At 41.8% G+C, this 27,742-nt stretch overlaps 1 protein-coding gene across 1 annotated transcript in view; it reads left to right on the forward strand.

Moving 5' to 3' along the window:
• Window positions 1-27,434, forward strand: part of LOC106748426 (transmembrane and TPR repeat-containing protein 1-like) — a 180,215-nt gene extending 152,781 nt beyond the window's left edge. The window contains exons 11-15 of the mRNA XM_014626927.1: window positions 11,856-11,996; window positions 14,806-15,005; window positions 15,185-15,320; window positions 23,193-23,322; window positions 25,877-27,434. Coding sequence (XP_014482413.1) covers window positions 11,856-11,996; window positions 14,806-15,005; window positions 15,185-15,320; window positions 23,193-23,322; window positions 25,877-26,062 — 793 coding nt within the window. The 3' untranslated portion in view covers window positions 26,063-27,434. The remainder of the gene's footprint in view (window positions 1-11,855; window positions 11,997-14,805; window positions 15,006-15,184; window positions 15,321-23,192; window positions 23,323-25,876) is intronic.
• The last annotated feature ends 308 nt before the right edge of the window (window positions 27,435-27,742 follow it).

A 27,742-nucleotide genomic window follows, 5' to 3' on the forward strand; every position in this document is an offset into this window, starting at 1 on the left:
GGGGGGGGGGGGGAGGGTGCGGCCGGATGAAAATTGCATTTCGGCGGCGCACCCGCGTCCAGTTCGCTCACTTGTAGATCTCATTTCCTACCGCTGAGTTCACTCCAGCCGTCCTATGCAGCCAGGTCGCACCTCCCTTTTCCTCTTTTTTCTTCCTCCGGCCCTCGCTTTCCCGTCCCTTTTGCGTTACCACCGCGTGGCGATCCGCGCGGCCCGGCCGGTATTGGCTCTGAAAAATCGAATCGTCGACTAACCGGCAATTTCCTCCGCTTGTTTCGTGCGCCAAATCGTCGCGTCGTACATACGTACGCTATTCCACTCGACGCATAACGCGACGCCGGCTCGTATGTTCGGCCAGAGAGAGAGAGAGAGAAAAAGACATAGAGAAACCGTCCACATCTTGCCATCCGTCTAACGTTTATCTCACGCTTGAAAGCGCATGTTTTACGGCCGGATCGGTTAACACGCGCCGTTCTATAAAACCACTCTCGGAAGCGGCTTCGACTCATCCCCTGATTTCGTGGGCGCGCGTGCGTCTCGCATTTCTGTCGCGCGTCCCGTCTTCGCTACGCCGGTCGCATTCATCGTCCGCGAACACTCCGGCTTCTAGTTTTGAACCTCGCGCGACGAATTAGTTTTCGATCTGTCGTACGAAATTTCCCCGAGGAGAGAGCCACGGCGAAGTTTCTCCTCCCGCCGGAATATCGCGCCGGGTAAGTAATTTAAAGTAGCCCGAGATTGACCCGGTCCGTGCACGAGTAATAATTGAGCGTCACCGGAAGAACATAGAGTTCTCCCGGGGTGTTCGCTCCAAGGCAGTTTCACCCTCTCCCCATTTTTCTTACCCTCTTCTCTCTCTCTCTCTCTCTCTCTCTCTCTCTCTCTCTCTGTAACTCTTATTGCATTCGTGGAAAGAATGGCGCGAGGTGTCCTGAGAATTGTGAGCGAAGAATAAAGAGAAAGGCGAAATGAAATGAAAAAGGAGAGGCGAACATACTCGGTCGATGGAACGTCGTAGAATCGAGGTAAGACGCGACTTTTCTGTTTGCTTTTCATTCGCCGGGAAAAGCGGACCGTATCGTGGAAACGCATTCCTCCGTTCTCTTTTACTCGTCTCTTCCCTCTTTCTTTCCGATACGTTACTTTACTATATAGTCACGTTACTTCCCTATTCGGCCCGCTTGCTCGCTCCCTTGGTCGACAGCCATGAAATGCCGGAGTTTCACGATATTCTTACTTTCTTTACGTCAACGGGCTGTCCTCTTAACACGTTCGAACTCCTCGCATGCCTCTCTTTCCGCCCCGCGTATGTAAAAGAAAAAGCGAGATCATTCTTCGACTTCTTAACTTTTTAGTCAAAATCTCGCGTTAATAATAATATCACAGTGATAATGCGCCGTTGTCCGTTGCTCTTTAGTTAAGAAAAATTAACATTAAAATTGTCCATGTTCGAGTTAACTCTGAAGGATCACACGTCCCCTTCACAATTATCAGCCTACGTTCAATCTTTTCATTTACAACGTCTCGATTTCTTTTGTAGAAGCGATCGTTTTATATACGACATGATTTTCACAGCACATTCAATTATCTCGAATATAAGCACGTTTTTTGAAATATTTTTATCTCCCGGGATCCTCAAAAAATTTGTCATACCTGGTCAAGATTAAAAAAAAAGGACTTATTCAAATAAAGCATTACAAAATCTGTGCGGCGTTATCTGTAAACGTATACGGTGTAGTTAAAAAATTTCCGGTTGCAGTTGATATCGTTATTTTACGATTTGTGGCAAAACCAACGCCGCGATATGCGCCATTTGCAGGTGATGCATTGTTGCTGGCCCGTAGATACCGGACAGTGGACGAGACATATAAACCGTCAGAATTTTACACGGACATTATACAGCCTTATATTTACGATAATGCATTATTTGATTGCAGTTTTACGACGCCGCTTTTACTATTATTCAGCCCCGGGGCATAAAACGACGCCACGGTGTGTGTAGCTTCTGTATCTCGCAGTAAATCAAGTGCGAAGGAAATCCCTTGAATACGCTGATCCGCAATAAAAATTCTCGGGACAATCGCTCGTAGAAGGAAACGTTGAGAAACGAGTCGCGGCTATATACGGCGGCGCTTTGCCTGAATAATATCGACATTGTAACAATAATTCACTACGTATTGCTCTCCGAGTGCACTTCGCAAGAATCGTCCGAGACATAAAATTCAATTAATACGAATAGCTCTTTACGCTCGGTTTACCTTCTTATCCAAATGAGAGTGTTAGCATCGACATTAAATCTTTTTATATCGATCCTTCGCAACTTGGTTAACTTTTCTCTTCCTCGAAACACAAAATATAAAATCAGAATTTATTTATTCACCGTGTTCACAGTGCATTTATACACACACACACACACACACACACACACACACACACACACACACATATATTGGCTCAAGAAATGAAATTCGCTCTCTCTCTTGCGCGCGTTCGGTACGAAAATAATTTTTACGTAAAATTTATGTAACGCAGCTTACATAAGATGCGGTATGTTACGTAACACCAAACACAAGAAGAAAGTTTGGATCGTTGTTTAGTAGCGCGCTGTATCCTGAATGTTGTGATATTAATGATGAAGGATAAACTAAATTCGTATATGCTTATAGTGTTTAGCTCGAGTAACGATTTCTTAAAGACTATTTATAAAATAGCAGAATTTCCAATCTCTGTGTGTGTACATATTGTATATGTGAGACATCGAGTAATTCAGTTGTATTTATTGAGTATCACGAGATAATCCAGGTACACATGCTGCGATTAGCGTTTAAATTTTTTGTCAAAATATATCACGTACGTACAATCATCTTGTTTGCGTGAAACTTAGTGGAATCGATCGGAACGTACCGAACCAACGTGAAACGTGCATGCGTACAATGAACACGCGGTGGAGGGTGCCTGCAGAAAGGGAAGCTACGATGGAAGCCGTGCGGCCAATTTATCCACCGACGTTTCCGACGTGCGAGCAACGCGAGCCTATAGTTTGCTCATCGATTCTTCGCGGCGCAATCAAGCGATATTTCGTTATTGTTCTACGTTCGCAGGCAATATATTTGTGGGAGACGATATTCAAATGGCGCGAGATTAATTCTAATCGTGACGTTGGCGCTAGTAAATCGTACATATTAAAGTGCTTGACAAGAGGCAATCATAATAATCATCATATACGCAAAATCACGTTTGGGTGAAAAACTGTAATCCAGTTAATTTTATATATTATTGTCCAGATTATTTTATTAGATTATCTTAGAACTTTGTATATTCACCTGAATAGTTATTTGATTAGGCGTAAGCTAAGTTAGAAAAGTATTCTTTGAAAATTATTGTTTATTATTATCTTGTTTAATGAAATAACTGAGAACGAAAACGTTGTTTTATTTACATCTCCATTGATCTAATGAATACGACAATCAAGTCCGATATATATATATATACAAGGTGTTAAGAAAAAATCACTCATTTGTGTGATAAATAATATACACTATAGTGAGTAATATATTGAGTAAAAAAAACCTTAATAAACATCGGTTGTGAAAACTCAACCATTTCTGAGATATAAACATTTTTGTATGTTAATATCATGATTGACTTATTGCTTCTTATTGCTTATATATATATATATATATATATATATATATATATATATATTTTTTTTTTTTTNCCCCTTTCTTTATCTCATTCTCTTTCCACCTTCGAATATCCAACACCCGTCGCTGTCTTAACTTTACGACGCTCCGTCACCATAAAGTTGGTCTACCGAAAATTACGACGAGGAATCTTGTAAGAAGCAAAACGTTCCAGCTCAGCCATGGATGAGCTTTCTTTTACGGTTAACGCCAACGATAAGCTGTGACGTGATGCGTTCGTCGGGCACGGTATTCGAATCTAAATATAGTTTATGGCCTGGATGCCCGTTCGAGATCGCCGTCGCTTCTTTTGTTTCTGCCTCCGAGAATATCGTAAAACTACCATGGATTAAACGTTCTTAAACGTTATTCTTTTCTCTTCGCTAATATCGGTCGAAGAAATTTATTTACGGTCATGTAGAACGAAGAGAGAATTACGTAAATCAGTGTTGGAATATTTTCCCAACTTTGAATTTTGACGCGAAAACTGGAGATGTGTAGTTCCCTGAATAAAATTCTAATTTGAATAAAATTCTATTTTACATTTGGTTCCCTTTTCTCTCTGTAACGTTAAATTTAAACGCAGTTCTGTTTTTCTGCGTAACTATTAGGTGTTCCGGTTAGTTTTGAGGGATTTTTTGCAAAAAAGGAACACGTTTATTTTAGAAAGATATTAAATTATATTTTATCCAAAATATTTTCCACCGCTAACTATAACTTTTTCCCACTTTTCTGGCAATAAGTGGATTCCGCGGTAAAAGAAATGTTCGTTTTTCGAAGCAATCCCTTCATCGTGCCATATTTGTATTCCTTCATATGTTTTGAAGTACTGGTCAGCAAGGCCGTGCTGCATCGATCGAAATAAATAATAATCCGAAGGAGCACAGTCTGGTGAATACACGGCATGTGGTAAGACTTCCCATTAAATGCCGATAACGTATCTTTAACTGCTTTTGCAACGTGTGTTCGAGCATTGTCGTGCAACAAAATCCCTTTGCGTTTTCTTTGAACTGTTATTGGACGTTTTAACTGATATAGCAAACTCAGAATAAGTTTCTGAGATGAATCGGTGAGCTTCGGCAGCCGTTTTCTGCGAATCAGAGCAGCAAAGTAATAGATGGCAAAAATGCTCCTTATCACGTTCCATTTTCAATCGCAAACAGTACGGTTATGTTTACGAATGCACAGGATCTGTGTCAAATGATTTGTAGAAATGTCCAAGCTTTGAAATGACGTGCCAACTTTCAAAATGTCTCTGATAGATTGGTATAATAATATATATATATATATATATATATATATAGTATAAATAGCTATCTACAGTGAGCTTTCAAAACTAACCGGAACACCTAATACTTTACCGATCGATAATTACATTTGCGGCTCGTAACATACTATATGAAGCAAAAACTCGGTGCATCTGGCTCACGAAGGAGGTAATTATATCTCGCGTGCTGTCTCCTCGCTGATCGTGAAATTTTACGGTGGTGGAGAACCCCCGATACGCGTCTGCTAGACATGTTGAATAAATACCAAAGGAATGCGATACAGTTCGCATGCTTGGCAATTCCAACTTCCGGAAAATGATGCTGCATGGGAAGGGGATCGGCGTGGAAGGATCTATCTGGGGAACATAGTCTACCACACTTTATCTCCTTCTTATAAATGAAACAGGTTATTTATTATCCAATAAAGAGACACTCCTGGCACGCGGCGCCCTGCTGGGTACTTTACGGGGATGGCAACCCCTGACGTGTAAATATCGAGGTTTCTCTGCGTCCCTCTCTGGAGACCACTGTACACCGTTCCATCTTTTACGCGAGTTTTCGACAGCACATATTCCGCACGTTGCACGAGTTGGAAAAAAACACAGAAATTCCCCGCGGCTGTGAATAGCGTTCAAAGACGCGCATCAGTTAATTATTTCGAATTTCAATTTCATTTTTCTATACTTTACACGGTCCGATGAAAAGGGTGATTGATGTTTCAATTAAACGTTTATGTTAAGGATGAGCAATCATCGGCTGACGAATTGATGTTCGATTCTTTTTATTACTAGTAAATCTTAGTATCTTCGTCAGGCTGAAATATAAGATATACTATAAAAATTATTTATTTACAGTTAATGTTTTCGTTTAAATAGTGTTCTTAAATATATTTAATATATTAATATGCTTAATATTATTGATCAAAAAAGACGATAAGCGAATTGGCCACAATCGAAAATTTCAACATCATAATCTCATAGCTTCTACATATAGGGTAACTATCAATCGTCGCAAAGCAAGAAGTTTTTCGGTAGCAAATACGTGCGTACGTCAGGGAACGAGCTATTAGCGCTGATCAGCGTGTCATTCCATTCTTGTCATATATCTAATGAGAGACGAACATAAAATAACCAGTGTTAACGCTGGTAACATACTTCCCGAACGCAGTCTAATATTAATTATATAATAAATTTTAATAACTTAGTACCGCTCACTGAGCGATTATGACTCTCGTAGACCAGCGCGATGCGCGACGCAACATGTGACATGCGATATTCAATAAGCATGCAGCTCTTTTAGGAAACAGTGCAAGTGGCTGAGAAACTACATCTGAGGCATTTATCGATAAAAGTGAGTCCTGAATATGTGTGTGGACGATAACAAATTCTAAAATTATTACACAATCTCGTCTTTATAGACAGATTTAAATTATATTTCCAACTTAATTGATATAAAAGATGTCATATTTCATTACATAACGTTTTATAACTTATTAGATTATTACTTGTATTTGGATCTGTTTTCTGTTTCCACATTGGCAGCACTAGCTTGCACTAATTTTCTTCTCATCTCTTTCTTAAGATTTGAGGGGAAAGAGAAGAAAAAAGTACTTGTGTAAGCTAATGCAGCCAGTGCATCAGAAAACAGACTCTTAATTAGATATTAATTTGTCAAAAATATAGAAATTAATCGATTATTTTCGATGTTTTTAAGAAAAAATCAATTGTACAAAATCGATATTTTTGATCATCGATTATTTGGACGGTGTTTTTTTTGCCAGTGCCCATTCCTAGTTTGTACATTCGGCAAACTGTATAACAAAATAGGCGCATCCCTAAGTTACAATTTGTTCGTGCTAAACAAGTAATGTACTTTGTAAAATTATTTTTAAAAATTGAAATCTACACGGAGAAAAAAATTTGCTGATACAATAAATTTTATGTTGTCGCAATACAATCTATTACTATATGGACAGCAAGATGATTTGTTAAAAATTCTAATTGCTATTCGTTAGATTATTTTACTGAATCTACAAATTACTTTGCTATAAGAAGAAATTAGTAAATAAAGCAAAACATTATTTTGTTCTAACAGCAACGTGTCCTATAGAAAAATTCGTTCAGAATATTTTCTACCTTGGCAATAAAACTGTTTCTACATTAATTATGAATATTTCACTAACAGCATATCGGTATGGTAACAAAATATTTTGCTACAACAGAAAAATTATTTTTCTCCGTAATAATATTTTCTGCATAATACCGAGAAATAAATATAATATGATCCGAGAAAAAGTTTATATATAATCATATAAAAGTATATACTGACGCAAAACGTGCTTATACTTATACATCATCACATACTTATAGTTTATGCGAATAAAAAAATTCCCCTACCATTTTGCAAACAACACGCAAAATTTCGAGTTATTAATTATTGAAAATAAACAGTACCGAGTCTTTTTTAACTAATAATTTCAAAATTTGTGTGTTATTTGCAAGATGATAAAGAACCTTTTTATTCAGCGTGACCTAGTTTATAAGTATATGACAACTGTTCAAGGTTTAAGATTCGAAGTTCAAAGTTCAATAGACTAATATCTGTCGTTAGGTATAGCTGTTATATACTTATAAACTAGATCGTTCTGAGTAAAAACAGTCCTTAACTATAACACCATTTTTGCACATAACACAAATTTTTGAATTATCAATTAAAAGAGCCTCTGTACATAACCACATTCAATAATTAATAACTTGAAATTTCGTATTCTGTTTACGAAATAGTAGAGGATTTTTTGTTCACGTCAATCCGCTCTATGCCCCTCACAAAGTTTGTCCCGTGGCTCCGAGACATTCTGTATAAATCATTTTTTCCCGGGGTTTTTATTTTTACTACTTTTTTTTTTATTAGTACCTCTCGTTTCGCTATTTTACCGAACGATTCATGAAGTGGCATGATTCTGACAAGTCTGTGTTTTAAATCGTGCACCGGTCGACCATAATCTTCCGGACGGATTACTTGCCAGGAGCAAGTATACTTTTGTGCGCGCCGGCACAAATGAAAAATTGTTGCTAGACCATTCGACAAAGTGACCTTCGTTAAAACTTTGTACAGCTTTATGGAGGTGGCTAGTAGCCCGAGGTTGTGTTGCACGCAGTGGCGAGCATGTTTGCGTCAGGAGCGGGCAACGAAGCAAGCCGATATGGCCTACGTAGATTATGAGATATGAAAATCCAGGATTATCAGGCGCTTTGCCGCCAAGCATGAAAGACGCGACAATTTAATCACGCGCGCGCTCGCCAGCCGCAAAAAGGCGCAGAAGCCACGCGAGAGTTGGCCCCGACCGACTACTTTCCTCTTCGATCCTCTTCTTTTTCGCCAGGCTGTAGTTGTCGAGGCGCGCGGACATACACGCGAGAACTTTTAACGAAGTTTACAAAACGGCTGATTGATTTTCTCTTAACTCGATCCCGAGTTATCTTTGGAAACGTGCAACGCATCTCGAACGTCACCTCAAAGACCGATCAAAGAGACAGTAGTTTCTCTGTGCTTGAAGATAATTACAGTGAAATTGAGACGCGATCGGAATAATGAGCGAAATTACAATTTAAAGAAAGTGACATTTCCAGCCGATCTAATAACTCTTGGCGCTACACGGAGGAAAATAATTTTGCCGTTTTAGCAAAACCACTGCTACTACATATTCGTTGCGACAATAATAACATTTATTGACATAACCAATTTAGCGAATTATTCGCAATTAGAAAAGAAAAAGTTTTGTTGCCAGGAATTATTCTGTTAAGTTAATTTGTCCTTAGGTCACGTTTAATTTGCTGTTAAAACAAAATAATCTGAAATGTCCCAATTAGTGACAAAGTAACTTCATCGTGAAAATAAATTAATAAATTATCATAATAATACACGTGTTAAGTATATAACATTTATTTGATTCGAAACTTTAAACATTTAGGATTTTAAATTTTATTAGATTTCTTAAACTTACGATGAAATTTTAATTAATTTATAATATGTTCTTAAAAGACTGATGAAAGTACCATTTAGTGACATGTTACTTTGATTTCGTCCCAATTTATGACACATGTATGCCTGTATTATAATTTTATTGAAAATTAACAACGTTAACATCAGCGCTTTTTAATTATAAATTTGATATCATGGAAATTTATTTAACACCTACTTTTTAATAGTATCTCTCTTATCGATATCTAGAGTTATTGCTTTTAATATTTTTGAAGAGGTTCTTAACGTATAGCGAATTTCTCAAGTCATACCAATTCCCTCAAGACTGGACGTCTTTAATAGTACATCGTCAATGTTATTATACGTAATTCGTATTCGAATCATGAAAATTCGAATTCTAAAGTGTTTTCCTAAATATATTAATTTTTATTTATAACAAAATAATATGTAGATTCAGCAAAATAATCCAACGAATGACAATTAGTATGCTTAACAGATCGTTTCGCTGTCTGCACAGTAACTCACAGATTTTACCGTGACAGCATAAAATTTGCCGTGCCAGCGAATTATTTTTCTCCGTGTCCTTAAAATAACTAGCCGAAACGAAGACCTCGCGCACCTCGTCCAAGATAGAGTAATGAAGTAATTAACTCAGGAAAGTTAGACTGTATTTACATAATCTGAAATTTAAAAGAAAGCCATTGAGCGTGAAGAGACGGCTCTTCTCCAGGGCAAAATAATGACTGCGACGTTCCGTCGCCCGTCGCATTCGGGGCTTCCGCTTCGAAGGACATGCAGATCACCTGCGGAAACGGTCTCCACCATCGCGAAGACCTTCTCGTTTCTTAATTGAACCGATTAAAGCGCCTTTTAAACAACTCAGGTTTCCCGCACCGATGCTTCCGTGGAAGCGCGGGACGCTCGCCTCGGCTAAACGGCGACTTCTGTCGATTCTTCACAAAAGAATTCCCGTCGCATCCGACAGGACAATGCTCTCCCCGAGCCGAGTTCCAGAAACTTTCGAATCCGTCGCGATCCAGGAGCGAATTTTCTTGCAAGAAGGCATGCAAGCTCGCTACTACTCGGATAGACTTTCTCGTCGTCCTTCATTGCCTTGCATCCTCATCCCCGCGCCACGCACACTCTTAGCATTTTCACGGATTGTGACTTATCCCCGATCCTCGCGGAAGGAGCGCATACCTTTCACGCAATCCTCTTTCCTGCAGGAGAGGAAGCCAAGGTACAAGGCATGTCTGCATTTTAAGATGACGGCTGGAATTCCGAAGAATTTGATAACTATCTATAACAGGCGAGGATCTCGCGCGACAGATCCGCGACGAAAAATGTCTGTTCTATCGCAAGCGTCGACGCGAAATGCGGAATTTCGGGTAAAAATCAACGTTTCAGCACTTTCGCTTCTAATTACTTAGCATTTTAAAGAGCACGTTAAAAGTAGAATGTGATATTTTATGTTCGTTGTACGAGCATTTAATTTTCTGATAAAATTGATCTCATTGTATTTCTTTGTCTCTTCTTTTCTATATACCGCGCTCTATCGCACGCGTGAAACACTTTAAAACAACAATAACGCCCGTTATCTGGAGGTGTGTACTTATATGGAAATAGACCTTCGCCGAAAATAATACGGAGACACGTACACACATTTATTGCTATATTCGTCTAGAACTCGCTGGATTATCTTTTTTCCCCCCGTACCGTTGGAGCAGCGGTGTTGGATTTCCTCTTGGACCTTTATCCGCTTTCCTCATTCCGCTGTGTAACTCTTGCACGAATCCTATCTCCGTATTTTTCTTCGCCCTCGATGGTCCTTTATTGAGCTCTCGGAAGCAACCCCTGCCGGGCCGTTATACCGCTACGAAACAACCAACCTTGGATTTCGCTAGTGGATATCTCCTTCCTGTAATATTTTCCGATACAGTACCGTGGACGTCGAGCCAAGGTCGCTTCGCTACGTAATATATCCAATTTCTAGTTTCTTCCGTCCAATTCGACCGGTTTCATTTGATGTCTCACTGTTGGAATATCTTACGGGCAATATTCGATACCTGCGCGCGCGGTACGCGTTCGCGTGCGAAGGGAGATTCCGCAACCGCGACCATATATTTTAACGCCAGATATCGGAAAACAATCTTGAGAACAAGTAGCCGTATATTTAAATATGCGCCGTGGCTTCCGCAATCGTATCGTATTTCTGTAAATGCGTTTCCAATTTTGTACGATTAAAAGCGGATTATGGAGGATAAATTAATGCAATCTGTACATGCTGTGTCGCACATATATGATTTGATTTTCCGATGAATAATCGCGTCCGGTAAGAAAGAACGTCTATTCGCCGGAAAGTATCTCCGGTTTTGAAAGCGCAATCGGTCGCGATTCGTAGACGGAAATACTATTCCCCTGGAATGACGAGCGCCATCAAAGGCTAATGGATTCGGCCTGGGGTAATTCCGATCCATTATCTCGCTTGTAGAGCCTTCGTTCGCGCGGCCCGTTCAATCCATCCTTTTGTTTCTTTTCGCGTCCTGTTGAGCCGAAACCACTCTTCTCCTCTCCCATTCTTTCCCCTTGATTCTCCGATTGTCCGTGACCTATGATTCATTTAGGTAATTTCGCGCTAACCTGTATGATTAACGCGAAATCTTTCGCGACGTTTAAAATTCTTTTTTTATTTACGTAACGTACGTTGTTACCATCATTATATCAGGCACATGGAAATGAACTAATAAAGAGTATACGTCAGATTCTGATGAGGGTAAATTGAACCCCCGAAAAATGTGATTGATAAAATGAAACATCGAAACGACCTTTCTCCCTCACGGGAATTAAAACCGTGACGTGAGATAAAATGTATGTACAATCAACGAGTGATCATGTGTTAAAAAATTTACTTACTCTGTTTCAGGCTTTGGCCAGGCTACGCCAGTGCGCATAATAATCTAGGGACTCTCACGATAGATGATCAAGCGGAGTATCATTTTCTAGCAGCTATTCATGCTCAACCGGGTCACGTAAATGCTCACTACAATCTCGGACGATTGTACAGGTCAGTGAATGAATAAACATCTTTGTCCCGAATATTAGTGCGACGCGAATATCGCGGGGCCACTTCGGTGTGCAGAGCGGGTTTATCAATTACTGATATAATTAATCAATTGGGGCGCCCCGGCGGTCACGTCGGCGTGACTCATTGAATCGCATTATATCAATTAATTATTAGGAACCGTTTCTGGCCGCTCCCACGTGATAAAAGTATCTCCCCGTTCCCTGGTTCGCCATTTTATCAACGGGTTATCGACCCGGTGCGAGCCGCGTTTCCGACGGTAAATTTAGCGCGGGCTGTAATTCCAGTGGCATGGTTAAAATTAAAGTTTAATTAACGCCTCCTACTTGATAAATTAAAGTTTAATTAAGGATAGAAACGGGACACGTACACGCACGGGTAACCGATGCGTAAGCGTAACAATTTTCCGCTCATTGTGCGTGCATCGTGAAAAACAAATGTATGTTGTTATCATTTCCTTTCCATTTTCTCTTTCTGTTCCCTTCGAAAATATTTATTTAAGATCTACATATATATATATTCCATGCAAAATATTTATGCGACATTTGATTAGACATTTTTTTTATTTCTATACGCTATCGCAGCGATATATAAATAACTGAATCGTAAATTAAAATCGGAAACTGTTTTGCTTTCCGATAAAAAACATCGCGCGTGACATTGCAAAGAAGGAATGAATTCATTTATACAATATGTGTGTGTGTGTGTGGGGGTTTTTTTTGGGGGGGGGGGGGGNATGTTTTAACATTATAACGTGTTTTAACGTTGTAAAAGATTTTTATCAATTGTCTGGATAATTCAATTGTTTTTGCAACATAATTTTTATATCATATACAACGTAGCAAACGTATATTTAGGAAATAATTGATTTTACGTAATCTACATTAGCACTTGCACATCGAATGAATTATGCAATAGCTCAAATAGACGATGGAAAGTGATGTTGCATGTATACATGTATGTGTATGCGCGCGTGCGTACATGTGTGTACGTGTGTGTATATGTGTTACACATGAGTAACTCATGCACATGTGACGCGCGATGTAATAAGGCGACTCTCTTTGAAACAGAATGACTACATTTGCGCACGTAGGCCATGATGCACGCCTTTGTTTCTGTTTCGATTATAGAAGCGAGCGTTATCATCATCAACGCATGCATGTATGCACATTATCGTTGCATGAAGCTATAGAGAGATGTATGAAAATTGGACAGCACTTTTAAACCGCATGGCTTTCTTTTGACTTATTCATATATAAAAATTTCCCAAATATAATTTTACCTCATATCACATTGAGAAATATGTAGTTTCGCGATATTTCTTGTTTGCGATCTAATATTTCGTGACACATCTACTAAGTGAAGTAAAACACATGTACGGTAGAAAATAAATAACTAAATGAAATGTGCAAGGAAAAATGATAAAAAAAATTATCGGCGCATAAATAAATATCCCTAAAAATGAAACAATACATGTTCTCCCAAATTGAACTTATCAATCATCGCATGTATAGAGATATCTCACGATCTAAAGCTGGGTCACGACCTAAAATTGAGAAGGAATGATAACAGCGTAACGCATACTATCGTCCATTAGTTCCACTACATTGTGTAATCTTCTTATTTTATTTTATAACTATATGCTGCACTTTTCCCAGTTTTAAAGAGGCGCTCCTCTTAAAATGATATCCAAAGTAGAATATCGTGGTCTTTGTTCTTATCAGCAAATCTTCCCGTCCTTACGATTTATAAACTTCCATGATTTGTCCAGCAAGCTATTTGGAAGTGTTAAAATTAACGAACGGTACTTACAAAGTGGATTCATTAATGAATCCGCTTTTGAGAGATATCTTTTAGTTGGTTCGTGACACCTCATGTAGACAGATGTCTACATAAATGCTCTTTTATCGGCTAGTATTTCCTCTTTCGATCGCGTAAAAACGTCAGGAGAGTGATATTGGTAAAAAGCATCGGCCGGACTACGGGGAGTAAATAGTAAAAACGGTATTGTCGATCGGCATTATTGGCGTCGCCATTCTCTGACAATTACCGGGTCTTTTGTCGGGCGCAAAGTCGATTACATGAAAGCGCACGACTATAATTCAACCGGACGCGTTCGCGAAATTGCCGTTCAATTTGTACGGGAACGCCGAATTTATCGCGGCAACTTGCCCCTCGCTCTTTTTAACGCATATCGAGCCTTTAAAATCGTGCCTATCGACTTCCACATAGCGCATCGCATTTTCATCGGTATTTATTCGCACATTAGAGTAAGCCAAACAAATTGCCAACGATATTATTTTAGCGGGGGGACGCTATTGGTTTTCCGCGCGTTCGGTAGCGAATCATTAAACAATATTGCTTGGACGATATGTATTGAATTTATAATTGATGCTAATTAGGATTGAGTTGCTCGTTACCGGTTAAGAATAATAAATGACATTCTTCCAATTACGTTACGTTGATTACATTTTATTGGATTCTTCTAATGATCGCAGCTATTATTTATATAAAATGCATTACAAGCTGCGAGTGTAAGCACGACTCGTGTGTGTGTGTGTGTGTGTGTGTGTGTTGATGTGTGATACGTTTTGAAATAATGTGAATCACCCCAAAATACGACGCCACAAAATACGATTATATATATATAGCGAAATTTAATAGCATCGTAAAATGGAGTGAGGAAAATTGAAACGTCAGAAAATCTCGATACCGTCGAAAAGTGTCGCTCAACGCGTAAAAAGTAAGGCGGGGCGCAAGTCGAACTCGCGGGAATTTTCTGTTTTTTCAGAAGAACGAACAGAACGGAACAGTGCATCGAGATGCTGAAGAGATGCGTGTCGTTGGATCCGGCTTATGCGCCGGCGTTCATAGTCTTAGCGAGGATCGCGACTGGTCCGGCAACAGGCGAACTTCTGAGGCACGTGATACACCTGCAGCCACGTAACCCGGATGTTCTCGCCGAATACGCTCACTGGTTGTATGAGAACGGTGAGTCACCGTTACGGAATAAGCTAACGGAACAGCAGGTGGAAGACTTTAAAGCCACGACAGTAACGGGGAAGGGGGAGGGAGCGAAAGTAGAACAGCTTCGCCGTAACTAACCACGAAGCCGTACTCGCGCGGCCTTAAATTCACACTCACGGCGAGTCTGCCTTGTGCTTTTTCAGGTAAATGGCTGCCCTCGCTGCGCTACTATTCCAGAGCCATGGAGATTTTCCCGTCGCACAAACCGTCGCTTATTGGTACGCTCAGGATCCTGAGGCTGCGAGGTCAGTGGTCCCGGGTGCACCAGCTCATCATCAGGTGAGCATTTGCGGACCTTCTCGCGCACACGCGTTCTCTCTCTCTCTCTCTCTCTCTCATGCGCCGGACGTGTCTAGTCAACGGAAGCGGTGGAAGCATTAGCAGCACCCGAAAGGACGAAAAGGGACGGTACCCCGAGATTACCGAGCATCACGTGTTGCCCGTTCCGTTTAATCGCTCGTGCAAAAACGTTAGAACAGGCAGGGAGACACGGTCGGGAGGGTAGAAGGGATACCGTCGCGAGTGCTCCGGCGTGCGGGATTACGTAAGATAGTACCGAAGCCACATTCCGCAGGATATCAACGCGGCAGCTTCGGTTACAGTGAGTCGCAAATGTCCGAGTTCGTAACTTCCCCGGGCAGGCGCACACGAAATCGCCGCATGTATGTACTCCCCGACGCGTTACAAATTCCGGCCATGCGACGAAGCGTGGCTCTATCGCGCGGAAATCCTTTCAATTTCAGACGGGCTTTACAGCGGCGCGCGCGCGCGAATCAAGCGGCCGGGCTTATTCGCGCGGCAAGTACCCCGGTACGTTAGCGCACACGTCGATTCGCAATCAGCGGACGGATTCAATTTTTTCGCGGCAAGCTTTCTTCCCCTCTCACCGCGCGCGGGCTCGATTTTCGTTCCGCGCGGCTTGATTAAAAATTCCACGCGATCTTCCGTGTACTTCGGTGTGGAATATATCGGATGAGAGAGCGAAAGGAATAGAGTCGCGCAAAAAGGCAACAGAGAGATTCGGCAGTTTCTCGCGGGTTGATGCGACCGTTCTCTGTCTCAATCTCCGGTGGCCTCACCATTCGCGTTTCTGTACGTGCCGCGTTTACGTATACACGTAGATTATACGATAACGGGCGTGCAAGCGGGTCCCCGTGTTTTCGCTGCGACCACCACTGCCGGCCCGCCGTCCATTTTTCCACCCTCGCACTCCCGCGTAATCCTCCCACGCTCCGCTCGCCGTGTGTACGTACGTGTGCGTGCGCACGCGTCCGCGCGCTCGCCTGTGGTGTGTGTGTGTGTGTGTGTGCAAATAGCGCCTATAAAACACGCACGGTAAATTTGCCAGCGACGATTCGCGCTGTTTTTGCAGCCGGCGTTCACTCGACAGTTCTCTCTCTCTCTCTCTCTCTCTCTCTCGCTTTCGCTCAGCGAAGAGCCGCGGCACGCTGGCGAATCGTCGTCCGAGCGTATACGAGTTTTGCAGGGCCAGGGACAGGCGTGTAGGCGTGGCAGGGGGGTTGTAGGAGCAGCGGGTCGAGAGAGGGTGAAATTTTGGAGAAACAACGCCCGGAGAGGCGCCAGCGGACAGGCAGTCGAGCGGTGAACCGCTCTCTCGCTCTCTCATCCCCTCTCTTTTCCCATCTCACTCCTTTTTTCTCTCCCTTCTTCCCTCTCTCTTTCTCTCTCTTTCTCTCCCTCTCTCTCTCTCTCTGTGTGTGTTGCTACCACACGCGAGATTTCAATATGCATCGTTTGACAGATGTGGCGCATCGCCCGGATTTTAAATGCAAATATAAATCTCTCCACAGTCCGTAACGTGTCGGCGGGCGAGAAGGGCGTAAAATTCGTAGTTGTGTGTAGCGATCGAAGGAAAACAGAGGGAACTTAGATGTCGGAATCATCGTTTCACGCATAATCGAAGTAGGAATGCGATAATTAGTGATTACTGTCGCGTAATGTGATTCGCTGGCATGTATAAAAGATTTTGGCGTTTCGCTCAGAGACTCGAAAACGTCGAGAGTGACGCGAGTAACGCGTCCCCTTGTAATTCTCCCGCGTCGCAGCAGAAGAATTATTTCGCATTTAAACGATATTCCCCCGCGGTCTCCACGTTTCCGTGAATTTACAGCGTCGAGATAAATTCCGAGCTGGCAACTCTATATAATTTTGTGTTTGCACAGATATGTAACTATAATAAATTTATCATATTTTATCGCTTGCGCGTTGATCGATTTACTGTGCATGCTTTCTCTCTCTCTCTCTCTCTATCTGTGCGCTCTATTTAACTTATTATTCGCGACATGAATCATTCACCGGAGAAGCGTGGAACTCGCAACGTTTGTTACTCAACGGCCCATTCAGAAGCAGCAGTACAAATCGTTCGCCGCGCGTATGCTCGTAAGAGAGAATTATATCATTCGGAATACTCCCTCTTGTTCGTCAATAAACGCACGCGGCAAAGTTTGAATGGCATTGTCCACCCCGATGCCGGTAAACGCTGGCGCGTTGACCTTGTTTAATTATATTATTTTGAATTCGCGCGTCACGACTGTGACGGAGAGGCGGGTGGAGGACTATCCCCGCTAACTTTCTATGGCGCACGAGAGTGCTTCACGTTTCATTTATTTAAAGCCAAGCCGAGGCAGCCCGCTGCTGTTTCCAGTTTCACCTCGGCGGAGCGATAGTCGGATTAATTTCTCATAAATCGCCGGCGGTTTTCGTTGATTGGGTCACGGTTTCATTTGTGCCTCGCCCCGAGACACACACCGCTTTCGATCTGAAGTAATTAAGTGACGCGATCGGCACGTAGCTCGATATCGAATATCTCCTCCACGTCCCCCCGTTTTCACAGACGCGCAATATTATATTGACACTGTCCGAGGAAACCCATTGGCCGAACGTGTGACATGGTTACAGCAACGTTTTGAAAACGAAGTGGCATGAGAAGTGCGATAGAAGTGTCGTATCTTCTGTCGCTTTTCTCTCTTACCACTCTTCAACATTCTAGTGATGTATTCGGACAGGTGATTACATATTATAATTTAGAGAAGCGATTATGTGATAACATAGAGCTCTGTGACACGGTTAATATTTACGTTATTTGTGAGAATTAAACGGAATCATTACGATGGAATGAAAGTTGTAAAAGAAAAACAGACAGGATCTCTTTATGGCAGCGATGAAAAATTCAACGAAATTAGGGAAACATCTATTAAGTCTCTTATAAATATGCTACGTTACATTATCGAGACGAGCCATAGTTTCTTATTGAGACAAGACCCCGGTAGTCTCCTGACGCAATTTTCTCAGCCATCGACGAAGCTTTTTCCACTACACTGTCGTTAACAATGGAGCTATGTTCCACAGGATGTTCGTGCTTAGATGGTGAACATTGTAGAAAAGATGAGAAATAGAGCCGCCGGCTACATAATCGTTTCTTCTCCCGGTGTCATATTCATTGTTGCGATGCGCATTTGCGAGTCGCCGCGAGAAGAATACGTACATTTAATTATTAACGCGGCTGATACGTTTGTACAGCAATCTTCACATCGCGTTAATTTGTTAATGGAATAAACATGATTTTACTTTTACGCAAGAATAATTTCGACCAGCAGCGGCTAATAAATAAATACAACAATTACAACAAATATATCGAAACTCTCGGTTGTTTATTAATTATGTGGTTTAAGTCAGTGGCTTTTTATACTTCGATTAGCAATGGCGAATTCAATTAAAATCATGTTCGTTGTCCGATAGAAAGAGAGAAATATAACGCTCATTGAAAATACCGCCGATTATTGTCATGTTTTAGAAGCGCGGCGCGCATTTTCTCCGCTGCTATGTAAACCGTTTGATCATCGCACGTGAAATCGTTTCATTAATGTTTTCCGTCCGATGCGTTTCCATTTCATTTAAAGAATCGTCCGAATGTCCAATTTCCGAAACATTGGCTAAATTATTGCAAAATGCGGAATCACGTGCGGCGAGCGTTGAAAGTATGCATGTCCGCGTGAAAATAATTTTGGAATACGGAGCCTCCCCCTCCCCCGTTTATCGATTAAATTTGCTTGTTTTCCTATCATTAAATCGCGCCGATTCGAATAATTTTAAAACCGCGCCGTAGCGCACGCATCGAGATAAATATTTATCGGCATATTAATTAGCGTTGAAAGACTGTAGAATTTCATGTATCATTATTACCGAGCGCGTCTGAAATTCCTATTGGAAATATAAAAACCGGACGTATCTCTGCCGCGCGTAATCGGCCCGTCTGAAGTAACATCTGAAATAAAGGTCAACGCGAAAGTCGATCGCGAATGGTTCGAATAGTTACGCCGCGAAGAGTCGATCCCCCTCGCGCCCTTTTTCCCCTATCGAACATATAAATTCAGAGAAAAGCCAGTGTGCGGGGGGATAATGCCACGGGGCGCGATAACGTCGTCGCCGTTGCGTTAAGCGCTCGACGAGCTGATAAATCGAGAATTTACCGACGCTACCTGTATTACCGCAGATTTGGCGGAATGCATCGCGCGCGCACTCCCACAAATATTTCTTTTTTTCCCCCTCGGAAATTTAACACTCGCGATAAGCGCAGGATGAAAGGGAGCGGTTTGTGTCGCCAGTTCCGTTAGCGATCGCGAACGCTACCATGATGCATCGTCACGATCGTCGCGGCGAACGAACCGCGTTGGCTCGCGATGATCGCAACTCGCGCGACCCCGCGACTACCGAGGCGCGTCGGAACGCGGGGAAGGAACGCGCGTGTGTCGCAATAATTTTAAATCAACCTTCGCCGGCTATCGTTTCCACGAGGCAGGATGCGATATTACACCGGCGTTTCAACTCGCGAGCCCAACCGTCCCCGACACGGACTCTATCTTCCGCCGTAAATAGCGATTTTATAATTCATGGAGCACCGTGTTTCATCCGGTCTATCGGCGAACCACCGAACGGCCGATATGACCGGTGGCATCCGAGCGTTACCACTTCGTTACAACTACGGTCGAGCTGGAGTTTATTTCACGCAAACCGTCCGCCCGAGGTACAAGCCTCGCGGCTGGCTTAACAATGCCGGCCGCGAAACTTTAATTTTATTGAAATCTTCATCCTCGAACATCTTTGAATAAACGAAAGGTTACTTATCTTGACATGCGTCTGTAAACACGCAAAAGTGATCTGTGTCTCTTTAATCGTCAAATTTGGCATAAAGAACATATTAGGTGTTTGCAAAAGTTCCTAAGGTCACAAACAGGTGGCTGTAGCCGCGACTTGGTAATTGTTTTTCTATAAGTCGTTTTTAATTTTTAAATATCGGCCACACCGATTCAGAATTGATGGTTGACAATTCGTAATTCCGGACATAACGTCACATTTAACACGATTGAAGATGGAACCAGATAAAGTTCGTCTTCGCTGTTGCATGCTTTACCACTTTAATCGAGATGAAACTGCTGCAACAAAGACTGATTTGAGAGGCCTATGGAAAGAATATTGCATCCGCTGCTGTTCGTGAGAAGTGATTTGAAAAGTTTAGAAACGATAGTTACGATCTTAACGACAAACCACGTTCGGATCAGAAATGGAGAACAACGAGTTCGAAGCACTGAATGAAAAATATAGTTATTTCCGAAGATAACAATATCCTTTTTTTATTTTAACCACAAAAATAATAATAGCAACATGCGCGTTATTGACACTGACACTATAGTAATACTTACAAGAAAAATAGTTCTCTCGACTATTTTTTGTGGTTAAAATGAAAAAAGGATATTGTTGTTCTCGGAAATAACTGTATTTTTCTCTCAGTGAGCACTGCTCAACTAAAACTGAACCCAAACGTTAAAAGAGCTTGCAGAGCAGCTTGTAATTGATGAATCAACAGTATCCCGTCATTTGAAAGCTATGAAAAAGATCTAAAGGAAAGGAAATGACTTCTCTGCAAACGCGATTGCGAGCCGGCTTATCGTCTGTCTCTCATTACTTGCCAGGTATAACAAAAAGTTTTCGTGGCGAATAATTACGGATGATGAAAAGTGAATCTATTTTGACAATCTTAAACGCAATCTTAAAAGGTTAATCCCGGTCAACCATCGACATCCATAACAAAACGTAATATGACCAAAAGGTTATCCTGTATGTCTGTTCAAACCAAGAAAGAATTCTTTTCTATGGACTATTACCAGCGAGACAGACAATCACAGATCGCTATAGTCAACAATTATGGCGCTTAAGCTAAACCATGAAGGAAAAACGCCCTCATTTAGTCACGAGTCGACGCGGTTATTCTGCTTAATGATAATAGCAAGTCACATGTTATTGTTGCAACTAAACGTTCAAGTTAGATCGCAAAGACATAATCCCAACTGATTTTGATCGATTTAGATCGATGCAGTACAATCTATCTGATACACAGTTCCGAAACGTCGAGGAAGTACGAAAATGGATCGACGAATGAATGATAAGTCAAAAGATGAGTCTTTTCATCGACGCGGAATTTCCCGAAAGATAGCGAAAAGTTATTGACAGCAACGGGCCAATACTTCTGATTAAAATATTGTTATCTCATTGTTATTGATAAATAAAAACGATTTTAACATCATACGAACTTTCATCAGCACCTAACATATCTTGATGCTAAATATGCAAAAGTGATCTTGATCTCTTCTGATTCTAAAATTCTAAAATTGACGCGTAGCATCATATATTTCCGTAATCGTACAGCGTCAGAAATTCAACTTATCGGAAGTGCTTGGTTTCAACTTCTCCGAAAGCCAACGTCGACCTAAGCGTTTCTGGAATTTTTCAACAGTCGGCAAAGTCTGCTTTTCAGTTCCTTCGTTTTGATTTTGATATTATTTGAGCCGAAGCAGCCATGTCGCTGCGACTGCATGTTGCTACCTCGCGGCGCGGATGAGCCATCGATCGCGCACGATTTCGAGCTAACCCGATGTGCTCGGAGACACGTGAGATTGCTAAGTCACGTCGCGATTACAGTCGGTTCGAACTGGCCGAACGTCAACGTTGTCGCCGGCGCGAATCGATATCGGCATTGATAGTGGATGAGGGGTGAAGCCATTCGATATACATAGGCACGCGTTCGATTAACCGGCACGAAAACGCCGGTATTGTCAATGCCTCGAATCTGCTCTAACTGCGTCCCCGTAAATGTTACGGCCTTGATAACGATCAGGATTATTCGGATGACTGAATGTGCGCTCGGGACAATGCAGCGTTCATTTTGACACGACAAGATTCATTTGCCCGCAATCTAGAGCGTCGGCTATCGACGTTTTATAATTACGACGCGACATCGCGATGTGAAAAATCGAAAATTGATTTTTTTTCGATATCGCGCGAATAATCATTTGCGGGATAACGTGCGACGTGCTAATTTCAGAAGAAGTACACGGCATCTCGTCGACACGCTTTCCGAAATACGCTTCGGATCGACGCGTACGACGTAACACGAACGTAACGAACGAGCTACAGCACGTACGAATACGAGCTGTTCCTTCAACGAACGATTACAAACTAGAGCGAACGACTAGGTAATAATACGGCGAGTGAGGTTTTATGCGGATATTTTATAGAGAGAACGCGCATCCCCCGAGCGCGCCTAAGACACCCCCGATCGAATTGACGAGTTGAATGTATCGACGGATATAGGATATCGCGTACCTTTGTATCACTCTCGTCTATCAGCCTCTCCTGTTCTGCCTTTTTTACGGCTCGTAAACACGACGCTCGAGAGCGCGAGAGGGTAGGTAGATCAGAAACGAACTCAGCGAGCAAGTGACGCGTAAAAGGGATATGTCACTTACGAATTTATTTAACGTAGGGTGCGAGCGGATGTTGAATGATGATGCCCCCGGTGCTTCATGGCCGCGAAAAAAAACGGAACACGCCGACGAGAATTTTAACGCTATTTTTTTCCCCCAGCAGTTATCTGGATCAATCTGCAATTCGAGAGGCGAGAGGCGAATCGGTCGAAAAAGAGATGTTCCTTGATTGTTGCGAGAGTATTTCAGAATTTCGTCGCTGGCCGCAGCCGTAAATTGCCGCGCGCATTGAAAACGGCGCAAAGTGAAAACCAATCGAACGCGACGCAACACAAACAATACGAAATTTTATTTCTCTTTTCTGTTCCAGATGGCATTTGATGTTACGAGCGAAACGAGGTGGTTTCATCTATCGCGGCGATCTGTATATCCGCGCGTGGGAACTGCAAAGCGAGTCTCGTCAACGAGCTCATCAGCATCAACGGAATCTCTGCATATCGGTTAGTAATTTTGATAATATACGAGCATCGCATGACGTCGCGTATATACAGCTGGGAAAGTTCAACTGGATTCAGCTCGCCGGTTTCTCTCGTTGCCATCCGCTAGTTTTCCTACAGCAGCTTTTCCATGCTTATCGACGCGGATAATCTCGAAAGTTATTACCGGCACGATATGATATGCGATCCCTACCTGCGTCCTTTACCGCCGCCGTTTCTTTAAACTTTCTCGCGAGATTGATTAAGATTCTCCGGTCACGTCGTATCACCATAATTCTAATTAAATATATATATAGCCCGGTTTTAAACCCCTCCCCATTTATCCCCGTCTCTCATTTTTCATTCCGGTCCCGTTCCCGCTGCAACTTAGTTGGCTCGGCCGCGACTCGTTCCACTCATTAAAGATTTAAGTCGTAAAAACTTGCGCACTTGAGCACACGTTGTCCTCCCACCATTTCGCCCGGGTTAAGTCGCTTTTATAATTATCACGTGCACGTTGATAATAATCGTAAGGGGTACCCTTTTTGCTGGAGCATTCGTGAGCCAACTTCGAAGATAACCGCGATACCTTCGCGGAGTCACGAAGAGTGGAAAAATGCAGTCTGCCTTTCTCTGTTGAAAGAATATTCGCCTACAGAATATCGTGTCTACGGAAATACCGCAAATAACTAAATCTTGACCACTCCTAATTACGAATCATCGTAATATGATAGAATATGAAATCGTTACGAGTTTCTCCGTGCTGATTTTACAAGTTACATTTGAAGTGCTTTAATTGTGGCGCACATAGAAAAAAAAACACACATTTCTGTATACTGTAGAGTGTTCCAGAATTTGCTATCTTAATTTTAAAAAGTGCAAAGTGCTCTAAAAAGGTGTCTAAAAATGCTCTGAATAATTCAGAGGTAATTTTTGGATCGCGAAAATACACCGAGACGTCAACGGTTTTTGCAATATAAGCGAGTATAGTAGAAGCGAGGCTGTTCGTGAACTAAACTATGGACGACACACAAAATGAGGATAATAATTATATTATTATTTAAACAATTAGACAATTATATTTTTATCGATTACTTTCAAATGACCTTTAACAGAAATTTAATTTAGAGCTTATGTACAAAGATGTATTACGCTGAAAATCAAAAAATCGTCATTAAGTAATTATCGTCCTTAACATTTTCTCCAAGAAAAAAATATTATCTCTAGATTGTTGAGAAAATCTCTCAATTTTCCCATTTTAAATTCAAACCGTGAACTCTCCGGAATATACTCTCTGTATATGGGATGAGTCACCTAACATTAGAACCTGAAATATCTTCGTTATTCTTGATAATATGAGAAAATGCACGAGAAAGAACTTATTTGCTTCGAAGAGACAAATATTATGATAAATAAAAAATTTTTTAAGATCATGATTTTAGATTTCAAAGTTATCAGCAATTTTTACAATTTTAATTGTAGCTAACAGAAAGATAAATTCAACTATGTACAATATATTGAGATCTTCAGATGACCCTTTGAAGTGGTATTGCTATAAAATCGTAATGTAAAGTAAAAGCGATATGTGTGTTTTATTTACAAACAACTTGATTTTAATTAAGAATGTGCTCGAAATAGTGATCTCTGACATTAAACATTTTCGTAGTCAATTTCTCGGCTAAGAATATTGTACGTTATTAAAGTGTCGCCGATGATGTTTTCACATATTACGACAATACAGTGACGCATAACTTCAGTAGTTGTTGATCTTTTGGCAACATATACATGGTTGAATTTGTTTTTTTATCAGCTACATTGTGACAATAAAAATATTTTGTCACATTAAAAAAGTTGCTGATGACCTTGAAATGTTGGAAATCACGATCTTAAAGAAGATTTTTATTTATAATAATATTTGCCTCTCCAGAGCTAATTCTTCTTCGGACAATTTCTCAAATCGTCAGAAGAACAGTTGTATCAGGTCTTAATATTAGGTGACTCACTTTACTACATATATATTACAGATATTATTCGCTTAGTCATACGCCAATTTTTATTCATGTCAAAAAGCAGAACTGCAGGTATTGTCACAGGCGTCTATATATTACGTGTTACGTGCGCGCAAGCAACATCAGTCACGACGGAAAACATGACGTGCGCCAACAAGTAAACTCCGTGCTGAAGTTTCATAATTCTGAAACTGCATTTGATCCAACTCGAGACTTCCGACATTCAAACTGATATTCGCCATTAGTACCATCATTGCTATTCAAAGATGACAGCACTAATTAATTAACGCACTTCATCGTCGTCATTAACCATTTAACTTTTGCGACAGCACAACCCAGACCTCTAATCGCTTAATATCGCGTTACAATCGGCATTTATCTTTTTCCTGTCAAGAAGGGCCTTTCGTATTTCTCTAAAGTCCTTGGTATTTCGTATTCACATTCGTGGAATGAGTCTCACGGAGCTTCGTACGCGCGCCCCGGTATGTAGCGTCCAATATGCATAATCCGACAGATCACGGGGGTCCGCGCAACATTCCGCTCGAGCATCGGCCAATTGTCTGTTGCAGGAGAACGGATGTTCGAGGCCGCGCGTGGCCAGTGTATCGGTGCAACTCGAACAAGACAGCAACAAGTCGGAGCAGCTGCAACGGGCTCCGCGTTGCAACGTCCGCGCTTGCAGACAGCCGAGGAAAGGTAAGGCGCGCGTGACCGCGCCCGCCCTACTCGTCCAGAATCTACTGGAGACCCTTTAGTCCGCGCAAATCGGGGAACGGGTCTACCTCCTGCTCGTTCGCCAGCTGACAACCACGAGTCGTATGAGATAAAGAGGAGGAATGCTCCGCAGAACCTCGTCCGACGATCGCCAGTGACGAGAAGAGGGAAGAAAGAGAGCGTGTATGTGTGTGTGTGTGTGTGTGTGTGTAGGTGGGTGGGTGGGTAGTTGTGCGTATGACAGAGAAAAAGAGAGAGAAAAGAGACAGTTCTACCATAATGGAATGCCTGAATATTTTTCGTATGCCGTGTTTGTGTGCTATTAGGTCATGCAAGCTCGCCCTGACCTGTCACGGGTCGTTTACGATATTGAAGTGGACGAAGGTACGCGTGTAAGGTACCGGTGATATCGCTGATGTGTGTGTCCTTGCGTTCTTCGCTGTTTATTCCAGCGGTGTTCGTCGATGTCGTACAGTGACGAGTCGTGATCTTTCTCGGAAACAACGTCACGGGAAAGACAGAAACGATTGACCGCTGCGCGAATAGATTCGACTTCGAGCTCGAGGATGGATTCGGCAAAATGTTATCGAATCCAGCATGTTACTAATCACTCACGCCAGGACGAGCGACGACGATGCGCGGGTGAGAGAATCGTACGTTAGAATTGAATTACACACGAAATTATTTTGCCACTTTTGAATTCGTCGAATAAGGATACTTCAACGAGAGAGGACCAAGGGAGATTCGAGCGATTAAAAGCATGTGCGACGGAACGACCGTACGAATCGTTCCTCGCGCGTCGATTAATCGCAAAGACAAAGATATCGATGCCGAGCTGCGTCTCAGCGCGTGTCTGTCTATAGTTTCGAAACGTGATAATCGTAATTGGTAATATAGTCACATATAGTACATGACGTGTTTCTATCAATATTCGCTGTATCTCGTGTGTGCTTTCAACGTTTTTACGATGTCTGTCCGGACAAAGACGCGACATGGCACTGCCAGTGTAATATTAGAAATAACCAATCTTTTATCAAGCAACACGTCGCAACAGAGATTGAGGACTTTCTCCTCGGAAAATATTTTGACAAAATAGCCGGACAGCAGGACGGGGTGGATGGAGGAGGGGGAGGAGGACGGATGCACATTAGCGAAACTATAATCCCCAGAAAAGTATTTAACGTTGGCGGACGAATATGTCATTCGTGCTAAAAAATGAATCGATCTCCTAGTCAAAGTGTCTGCTTGAGAGCATTCGGTATGTATTGTCAAATACAGCACACTCGTCGAGATGTACATTATATTTTTCCTGCCGCTTAACATCGACAAGTGCGGAAGTTGTGCGCGAAAAAGAAAAACAGAATCATAGCGCTGAACTTTATTTTTCTCCACGACAATGATCGTAGCGCGGAGTGCATATAAAACGAGTACTGTACATACTTTTAATACTCTTTCTCGGATCGTTCTTTGTGCGCCTCTCTCGTGGACACGCAATTTTACGCACGTAAATATACGGTGCCAATATTAGGGTATAATGAGTGTACCGCTAATCTGCGGCGTTTGGTATGGCTTTTGTATGAAAACTAAACGAAAAAAAAAAAAAAGAAAAAGAAAGAAAGAAAGAAAGAGGAGAAAAGAGTAACAATTTCAAAGAAACACATTCTTCGATGAGCTTGGTATGGCAACGTTTCGCTGCGAGTATGTCGTAAGGAAGACTTTGC

Source organism: Dinoponera quadriceps, unplaced genomic scaffold, assembly GCF_001313825.1.
Source record: "Dinoponera quadriceps isolate SergipeBrazil2010 unplaced genomic scaffold, ASM131382v1 scaffold321, whole genome shotgun sequence".
In the NCBI taxonomy this organism is placed as follows: domain Eukaryota; kingdom Metazoa; phylum Arthropoda; class Insecta; order Hymenoptera; family Formicidae; genus Dinoponera; species Dinoponera quadriceps.